The sequence below is a fragment of the Colobus angolensis genome, unplaced genomic scaffold, assembly GCF_000951035.1.
Source record: "Colobus angolensis palliatus isolate OR3802 unplaced genomic scaffold, Cang.pa_1.0 Scaffold39, whole genome shotgun sequence".
Classification (NCBI taxonomy): domain Eukaryota; kingdom Metazoa; phylum Chordata; class Mammalia; order Primates; family Cercopithecidae; genus Colobus; species Colobus angolensis.
This window is the reverse complement of record NW_012117265.1, coordinates 3,315,256-3,323,948: the sequence shown is the minus strand read 5'-3', so window position 1 is coordinate 3,323,948 and position 8,693 is coordinate 3,315,256. Positions and strand designations below refer to the sequence as shown.

Sequence of the window (8,693 nt, the reverse complement as noted above, 5' to 3'; positions counted from 1 at the left end):
AAAATATATATATATACGTGTATGTGTATGTGTGTGCATACATACGTAGCCAAATATCAGCTTTTAATTGTCAGCTTTTGACTGTAGAGCTCTTTTTAAACTTTTAATCAGTTTTTAGCCAGGCAGATAGCAAACATTCGGCCAGATGCGGTGGCTCACGCCTGTATTCCCAGTATTTTGGGAGGCTGAGGCAGGAGGATCACTTGAGCCCAGGAATTCGAGATCAGCCTGGGCAGCATGGCGAAACTCTGTCTTTGCAAAAAATAGAAAAATTAGTCGGATATGGTGGTGCGTGCCTGTAGTTCCAGCTTCTCGGGAGGCTGAGGTGGGAAGATTCCTTCAGCCCAGGAGATTAAGGCTGCAGTGAATCAGGATCGTGCCACCTCACTCCAGCCTGGGCGGCAGGAGGACACCGTGTCGAAAAAAAAAAGAGGCTAGAATCTGGAAGCAGCAAAGCAGGGTTGGAAACTGTCTTCTCCCCAGTACCAGAAGCAAGTTAGTTAACCTTGCTGGGCCTCAGTTCGCTCATTTGTCAATGGGAAGATGCGCTGTGAGCAAGGGACAAGAGTTAAAACTCAAATCCGCGTCTGATTGACTATAAAGGCTAAGATCCTTTTGCTCCTCTGGGCTTGTTGAAAGGGTCTGATGCAAGACAGACCATAACAGGATTTGCACCGTCAGCTTATAGTCATCGCTATGTTTTCTCTTTTTCTTTTTGTCATTTCCAGGTTCGTAAGAAGAACTCGCTGAAAGACTGTGTGGCAGTGGCTGGGCCCCTCGGGGTCACACACTTTCTGATCCTGAGCAAAACAGAGACCAGTGTCTACTTTGTGAGTAGATGCCCTCACCCTTCATCTCCCCCAGACCCCCACTTCCCCCTTCTCTTATGATGAACACTTGTGCCTCTGAGCTGCTGTGATTTCTGGCTTCAAAGTAAACGCTCTGAAGAAGAGATGGGGCAAAGGTGCCTACTCGCAGGCTCCTCTGCTAGACCCCTCCAGCGTCACTGATCTTTTCTTCTCCTGCAGAAGTTGATGCGCCTCCCAGGAGGCCCCACCTTGACCTTCCAGGTCAAGAAGGTGAGAGGGGTGGAGGTGGTACAAAGCCATGGGGGGTCAGAGCTGGACTTGGGGGTGTCCCCAGCCACGTCTGGTTGGTGGTCACCCCCTCCTCGCTCCTGCCCTACAGTACTCGCTGGTGCGTGATGTGGTCTCCTCATTGCGCCGGCACCGCATGCACGAGCAGCAGTTTGCCCACCCACCCCTCCTGGTACTCAACAGCTTTGGCCCCCACGGCATGCATGTGAAGCTCATGGCCACCATGTTCCAGAACCTGTTCCCCTCCATCAACGTGCACAAGGTGGGTCTGGCCTGGCGAGGTGGCAGGTATGGGTGGGTGCAGCGGGTGGAGGTCCCACAGGCCCTCAGATGGATTGCTCAGTCCTCCCAGTTCTGAGGCTGAGAGCTCCTGGGTCTGCTGAGTCCTGAGGGCAAATCCCACTCCTGTGTCTGATGATGCTGGACAAAAGTGTCCAGGGATGCCCCCAGCACTCCCCACCCCGCGAGCTGCACCTTTTGCAGCAGGTGGAAAGAAATACTGATGGAGCTCTATTCCCCGTGTGTGTTGAGTGCTGGACTGAGCAGGATCATAGCATCTCTTCTCATGGCCCCGTTTTACAGAGGGAAGCTGCAGGCCCAGTGCTATGGCTCAGGCCTGTAATTCCAGTACTTTGGGAGGGCGAGGTGGGAGGATCACTTGAGCCCAAGACTTTGAGATAAGCTTGTACAACATAGTGAGACCGCATGTCAACAAAGAGTAGATTTGTAAAAAGCCCAGTGTGGTGATGCATGCCGTTAGTACCAGCTACTGGGGAGGCTGAGGTGGGAGGATCACCTTAGCCCAGGAGGTCGAGATTGCAGTGAGTTGTGTTCATGCCACTCTACTCCATCCTGAGTGACAAAGCGAGACCCTGTCTCAAAAGAAAAAAAGCAAAACTGAGGCTGGCCAAGATGCTGATTTTAGATTCCAGGGGGCAGGACTGAATTTTTTTTTTTTTTTTTTTTTTTTGGGGGACAGAGTCTCGCTCTGTCGCCCAGGCTGGAGTGCAGTGGCCGGATCTCGGCTCACTGCAAGCTCTGCCTCCCGGGTTTACGCCATTCTCCTGCCTCAGCCTCCCGAGTAGCTGGGACTACAGGTGCCCGCCACCTTGCCCGGCTAATTTTTTGTATTTTTTTAGTAGAGACGGGGTTTCACTGTGTTAGCCAGGATGGTCTCGATCTCCTGACCTCGTGATCCACCCGTCTCGGCCCCCCAAAGTGCTGGGATTACAGGCTTGAGCCACCGCGCCCGGCCAGGACTGGATTTTTAAACTTGTCTGACTCCTGAGTTCTAGCTCCTAATCCTTGTCACTAGTGACTTTCAGGTGGGATTTAGAAATTATGTAAGATATCAGTCATCAGAGAGTCTAATACGGGCTCAGGGACCAGGATTTCTTCTTTCCTTTTTTTTTTTTTTTTTTTTAATTATTATACTTTATGTTCAAACCTGCACGTTCTTTCCTTTTTTTTTTAAGAGACACGTCTCCCTACGTTAATCTTGAACTCCTGGGCGCAGGCAATCTTGCAGCCTCCGCCTCCCAAGTAGCTGAGACTACAGGCGTGAGCCACCATGTCTAGCACATTTTTCCATCTACTTTTTGTAGACATGGAGACTCTCTATGTTGCCCAGGCTGGTTTTGAACTCCTGGGCTCAGGCAGTCCCCCCACTTCAGCCTCTGGAGTAGCTGAAACTGCAGGTGCGAGCTGGAGGCAGCATTTCTAGCTGGTGCCACAGTCCACGAACAGTGCGTGCATCACCCAAAGCCCCCACTTCCCCAGACTTTGCCGTGAGCCTCCTGGAGCATGCTCTCTTCCTCACCTTCCAGGTGAACCTGAACACCATCAAGCGCTGCCTGCTCATTGATTACAACCCTGACTCCCAGGAGCTGGACTTCCGCCACTAGTGAGTGTCCCAGCGGAATGGTGGACGAGGGGGTGCCGGGTGGGGGCCCCCGCGTGCGGCTGATGACAGCACTCCTGCTGAGAGTCTGTGATTGCTGTCTCAAAGTAAACGCCCTGACGCACTGTGGGAAGGGTGGGATGGGGACTGTCAGCCCCGTGTCCCCTGACCATCCCCCTGCCGTCCACTCATGTTCCTGCAGTAGCATCAAAGTCGTTCCTGTGGGCGCGAGTCGCGGGATGAAGAAGCTTCTCCAGGAAAAGTTCCCCAACATGAGCCGCCTGCAGGACATCAGCGAGCTGCTGGCCACGTGAGGAGGGCACAGGGCAGAAGGCCACTGCTGCCCGGGGACCCCAGAACAGGCCCGGGAGCCTGAGCTCCCCCACTGAGCCCTGTATGTCCCACACACAGGGGCGCGGGGCTGTCGGAGAGCGAGGCAGAGCCTGATGGCGACCACAACATCACAGAGCTGCCTCAGGCTGTTGCTGGCCGTGGCAACATGCGAGCCCAGCAGAGTGCAGTGCGGCTCACTGAGGTGAGGCCCAGGGCAGGGGACCCCTGCGTTCCCCCAGTCCCAACAATGGGCTGACACTTCTCCCTCATCCCCCTAGATCGGCCCGCGGATGACATTGCAGCTCATCAAGGTCCAGGAGGGCGTCGGGGAGGGCAAAGTGATGTTCCACAGTTTTGGTGAGTCCGGGGGGTGCGGGGTCATGGGTGCCGGACTGCATCCGGACCTTGGTGACCCGCGTCTCCTGACTCAGTGCGCAAGACGGAGGAGGAGCTGCAGGCCATCCTGGAAGCCAAGGAGAAGAAACTGCAGCTGAAGGCACAGAGGCAGGCCCAGCAGGCCCAGAATGTGCAGCGCAAGCAGGAGCAGCGGGAGGCCCACAGGTCCGGGCAGGGCTGGGCACGGCGGGGCCGGGGGATCCCTGGGATGGGCAGCCACATTGACCCCCACCCCCTCCTCCAGAAAGAAGAGCCTGGAGGGCATGAAGAAGGCACGGGTCGGGGATGGTGATGAAGAGGCCTCTGGGATCCCTTCGATTACGGCGAGCCTGGGGTTGGGTGAGGAGGACGATGACCAGGAAGATGATGACATTGAGTATTTCTGCCAGGCGGTCGGCGAGGCGCCTAGTGAAGGTATGGAGTGGGGTCTGCAGCGGGGCACCCAGAGCCTGTCCTTGTCCCTGGGAACCCTGACACTGTCTCTCCCCACAGACCTGTTCCCCGAGGCCAAGCGGAAACGGCCTGCCAAGTCTCCAGGCCGGAAGCGGCGAGAAACAGATCGAGGCAGGGGTCGTCTTTGTGACCGGAAGTTTCCCAAGCCCAAGGACAAGCCTCAGGGGTCCCAGACCAGGCGGGAGCCCAGAGGGGCTTCCCGGGATGGTGGGCGAGGCCGGGGCCGGGGCCGCTCACGGAAGAGAGTGGCCTGAGCCCAATCCGCACCGGAGCAGTGGATGAATTGAACGCCCCAGATTGGGGCCTGAGAGACGTGGCCCTCGGTTTCCTTTCATAAAGGAGTTGTGTCCCCCACCCTTCCACTCCAATAAACAACTGAACTGGCCAGGGGTCCACGTCAGCATTTGGGATGGGGGATCCTGGAGCCCTGCAAAGCAACGCAGAGTCGCCTGGGCAGGTGACCCCGGCAGTCCCTCCCACCTGGTTTGTTCCTGGAAGCTGGGTCTCCCCTACCCTGCGTGGGGTTGGTTTCATTGGTGGCAGCAGTGGCCATGAGGCTCCTCCCCACAGTCCCACCAAGAGCCCTGCAAGCAGACAGGTCACGCTTGAAGCAGATGAGCTTGAACCTCAAGAGGGCTGTGCACAATGAGGAAGGAAACGTGGGTGGAGAGCACCCTGGCATGCTCTGCTGGCTGGGCCAGGAACTGGGGGTGGGGCTGGGGCAGGGCCTGCTAAACCACCAGTGACTGGGGGAGGAGCTGTGGAACTGGGTAGCAGACACAGGCAGAGGCTCGGCACGGGAGCATGGCAGCCAACGTCTCGGGTAAGGAGAAGGCATGTTGGCTTTCTCTGGGGGTCTGTGGTTAGCCCTGCAGATTGTCAGGAGGTGGGGGCGGTGGGGCATGGGTATTGGTAAAACATAGGTCCGGGGCTGGGCACGGTGGCTCACACCTGTAATTCCAGCACTTTGGGAGGTTGAGGCGGGCAGAACACGAGGTCAGGAGTTTGAGGACACCCTGACCAACCAGAAACCCCATTGCTACTAAAAATACAAAATTAGCCAGACCTGGTGGCACATGCTTACAATCCCAGTACTCGGGAGGCTGAGACAGGAGAATCACTTAAAACCCGGGAGGCAGAGGTTGCCCTCCAGCTTGGGCCACGAGCAAAACTCTGTCTCAAACCTGGTGGCGCGAGCCTGTGATTCCAGCTACTGGGGAAGCTGAGGCAGGAGGATCACTTGACCCCAGGAGGTCCGAGACTGCACTGAGCTGTGATTGCACCTCAGCCTCGGTGACAGTGAAATCCTGTCTCCAAAAAAAGCCAGTCTAGACGACACTTCCTCCCTGAGCAGGCTGGCGTTGGGAGTCCTCCGGAGGAGCCTGTCCCGGCCTGCAGTGGCAGGAGTGGGGTGTACAAGGAGTGAGTGCCCCTATGCTGCTGGGCCCTGGGCACTGCGGTGAGCACTGGCGCCAGTCGTGTGTAAGCAGGCCCCCCCATTCTCCCGAAAGAGGGAGATTGTTCTCACCATCATCAGGTGAGGCACAGGGTGTGGGGGAAAATACCGCAGGGAAGGGAGAGTGGAGGGCACATGGTGGTTAGGGTGGCCTTGGGCCCTCTCACAGGCAAGACCACAGACGTGGGGAAAGAAGCCTCAAGAAAGTCTGGGTGGGGCCAGACGCGGTGGCTCATGCCTGTAATCCCAGCACTTTGGGAGGCTGAGGCAAGCAGATCTGAGGTCAGGAGTTCGAGACCTCCTGGCCAACATGGGGAAACCCCATCTCTACTAAAAATGCAAAATTTAAAATTAAACCAGGCGTGGTGGTGGGTGCCTGTAGTCCCAGCTACTCAGGAGGCTGAAGCAGGAGAATCACTTGAACCGGGGAGGCAGAGGTTGCAGTGAGCTGAGATTGCATCATTGCACTCCAGCCTGGGTGATGAGAGCGAGACTCGTCTCAAAAAAAAAAAAGAATGTCTGGGTACGAAGGTCCCAAGGCACAAGCCTGCAAAAGCAGCCGGGAAGCCAGGGTGGACTGGTGCGAGGGAGTGAGTCATGGAGCACAGAGGGTGGCACTGGGGGTATGGCGGGCGGGAGTGCTCTTGTGGGACCTTGTGGGGCGAGTCTGACTTTTTGGCGGCAACTCTATAGCCAAGTGTGAGCACCTGGAAGCAAAAGGATGGGGACAGGACTCTGGCGCTCGCTGGTGCCCTCTGGTGGCCACAGGGAGAAGAGGCTGTGGGCGGCAGCTAGTGCTGAGGTCAGGAGAGGATGCAGGGGCTGGACCCCACTGGGGCCTCAGATGGCACAGGTCAGAAGTGGAGCCAGCAGGCCTTGTGGGGGCTGGACTTTGAGGAGGAGGCCTCTAGTGAGGCCAGGGACTCCCACAGGCAGGTGTGGTGGGGGAGCAGGGTGGCCACTGCCCGTGTTACGGGTGGACCCTGAGCTCCAAGACTGCCTGGCCCGCCTCAGCTGGTCCATCGGGGCCCAATGCAGAACCCTGGCTCTGAGGAGTGGAGCCCGGACTCCTTCCAGGGAGGGGAAAGGACTTGTGTCAAGGAATCCATGCCATGGCAGACGTGGGCTCTGGGGGCAGCAGGAGCCGCCTTGTGGGAGAATAGGGCTCAGCTGGTGACACCTTCTGCCCACAGATGCCAAGTCCTGCCCTGCCAACTTCTCGGCAGCTGCCGAGCACATCCTCAGTGGGTTCCAGGAAGACTTCCTGTGGCCCATACTGGTGGTTGAGTTCCTGGTGGCCGTGGCCAGCAATGGCCTGGCCTTGTACCGCTTCAGCACCCGGGAGCAGCGCCCATGGTACCCCGCTGTGGTCTTCTCAGTCCAGCTGGCAGTCAGTGACCTGCTCTGCGCCCTGACACTGCCCCCACTGGCCGCCTACCTCTATCCCCCCAAGCACTGGCGCTATGGGGAGGCCGCATGCCGCCTGGAGCGCTTCCTCTTCACCTGCAACCTGCTGGGCAGCGTCATCTTCATCACCTGCATCAGCCTCAACCGCTACCTGGGCATTGTGCACCCCTTCTTCACCCGCAGCCACCTGCGGCCCAAGCACGCCTGGGCCGTGAGCGCCGCCGGCTGGGTCCTGGCCGCCCTGCTGGCCATGCCCACACTCAGCCTCTCCCACCTGAAGAGGCCACAGCAGGGGGTGGGCAACTGCAGCGTGGCCAGGCCCGAGGCCTGCATCAAGTGTCTGGGGACAGCAGACCACAGGCTGGAGGCCTACAGAACATACAGCCTGGCACTGGCGGGGCTGGGCTGCGGCCTGCCACTGCTGCTCACGCTGGCAGCCTATGGCGCCCTCGGGCGGGCCGTGCTACGCAGCCCGGGCATGACGGTGGCTGAGAAGCTGCGCGTGGTGGCGCTGGTGGCCAGTGGCGTGGCCCTCTACGCCAGCTCCTATGTGCCCTATCACGTCATGCATCTGCTCAACGTGGATGCTCGGCGGCGCTGGCGCACCCGCTGCCCGAGCTTTGCAGACGTGGCCCAGGCCACAGCAGCCCTGGAGCTGGGACCCTATGTGGGCTACCAGGTGATGCGGGGCCTCATGCCCCTGGCCTTCTGTGTCCACCCACTGCTCTACATGGCCGCAGTGCCCAGCCTGGGTTGCTGCCGCCAACACTGCCCTGGCTACAAGGACAGCTGGAACCCAGAGGATGCCAAGATCACTGGCCAAGCCCTGCCCCTCAATGCCACAGCTACCCCTAAACCGTCGGAGCCCCAGTCCCATGAGCTGAGCTCGTGACATAGCCTAGCTGAAGCCGCCGCCTCACCCCCAGGTGTTGCTGGAGAACCCCGAGGGGAGGACCCCAGCCCTAACACACCCCTTCCCCCAAAAGCAACACCTATGGTTGCAGCCAGGTCAGGCCCAGCTGCAGCCCTGGCCGGAGCACTTGCCTTTCCCACCCAACAGTGCTGGCCACAGGGCTCCCGGCAGGGTCAGGGACCAAACCATGCCCAGGGGAGGGGAGGCGCTGGCCCCGCCACGGGACTGGGCACGCGAGAACCAACAGGACCGGGTAGAGAGAGTGGAGCTTTTTTATTGTCCTTGGAGCCCGCTCTCAAGAGGCTGCCTTCTGTCGCCGAGGGTCCTGGGCCGCGCACGCGGTGGCAGCTGGCTTAGTTGGTGGATGGCCTGGGGTGTGGGAGGGTGGGTGGCAGGGTATTAGACCTCCAGGGGCGCCCCAAGACCCCAGAGACCCAAGTGGCGCCTTGCGGTGGGGTGGGGGCAGAGAAGGACGGGGTAATGTGAGGACAAAGCGGGCACCGAGCCAGATGGCCAGCCTCAAGGCCTGGCCCACAGACTGGCAGGAACCCCAGGCACAAGAGCTGCCACCCCTCTGCCCCTCTGCCCCTCTGCCCCTCTGCCCGGTTTTGGAAAAAGACAATAAAGGACTGTCCCCTCAAAACCCGCTGGGGGACTGTTAAATTGGCACAGGGCCACTGGTTGGCCCAAGGCTCCGTGGAGGTGCTGGGATGAGGTGGGGAGCAGGGGCTGGGGCGG

General features: G+C 59.0%; 3 protein-coding genes across 3 annotated transcripts in view; 2 read left to right on the top strand and 1 right to left on the bottom strand.

Annotated features, from left to right (window-relative positions):
- PPAN (peter pan homolog (Drosophila)) overlaps window positions 1-4,569 on the top strand; it is a 7,497-nt gene extending 2,928 nt beyond the window's left edge. Inside the window, exons 2-12 of the mRNA XM_011954876.1 lie at window positions 185-240; window positions 729-830; window positions 1,029-1,079; window positions 1,189-1,359; window positions 2,924-3,000; window positions 3,200-3,307; window positions 3,409-3,532; window positions 3,609-3,687; window positions 3,762-3,891; window positions 3,971-4,140; window positions 4,219-4,569. Of these exons, the coding sequence (XP_011810266.1) occupies window positions 238-240; window positions 729-830; window positions 1,029-1,079; window positions 1,189-1,359; window positions 2,924-3,000; window positions 3,200-3,307; window positions 3,409-3,532; window positions 3,609-3,687; window positions 3,762-3,891; window positions 3,971-4,140; window positions 4,219-4,433 (1,230 nt within the window). The 5' untranslated portion in view covers window positions 185-237 and the 3' untranslated portion in view covers window positions 4,434-4,569. The remainder of the gene's footprint in view (window positions 1-184; window positions 241-728; window positions 831-1,028; window positions 1,080-1,188; window positions 1,360-2,923; window positions 3,001-3,199; window positions 3,308-3,408; window positions 3,533-3,608; window positions 3,688-3,761; window positions 3,892-3,970; window positions 4,141-4,218) is intronic.
- A 219-nt stretch (window positions 4,570-4,788) lies between these two features.
- Window positions 4,789-8,598, top strand: P2RY11 (purinergic receptor P2Y, G-protein coupled, 11). The gene is made up of 2 exons (XM_011954877.1): window positions 4,789-5,002; window positions 6,829-8,598. Exons 1-2 carry the CDS (start codon window positions 4,984-4,986, stop codon window positions 7,932-7,934), a joined length of 1,125 nt encoding a protein of 374 aa, XP_011810267.1. The 5' UTR covers window positions 4,789-4,983; the 3' UTR covers window positions 7,935-8,598.
- Window positions 8,309-8,693, bottom strand: part of EIF3G (eukaryotic translation initiation factor 3, subunit G) — a 4,889-nt gene continuing 4,504 nt past the window's right edge. The window contains exon 11 of the mRNA XM_011954956.1: window positions 8,309-8,324. Within this exon, the coding sequence (XP_011810346.1) occupies window positions 8,309-8,324 (16 nt within the window). The remainder of the gene's footprint in view (window positions 8,325-8,693) is intronic.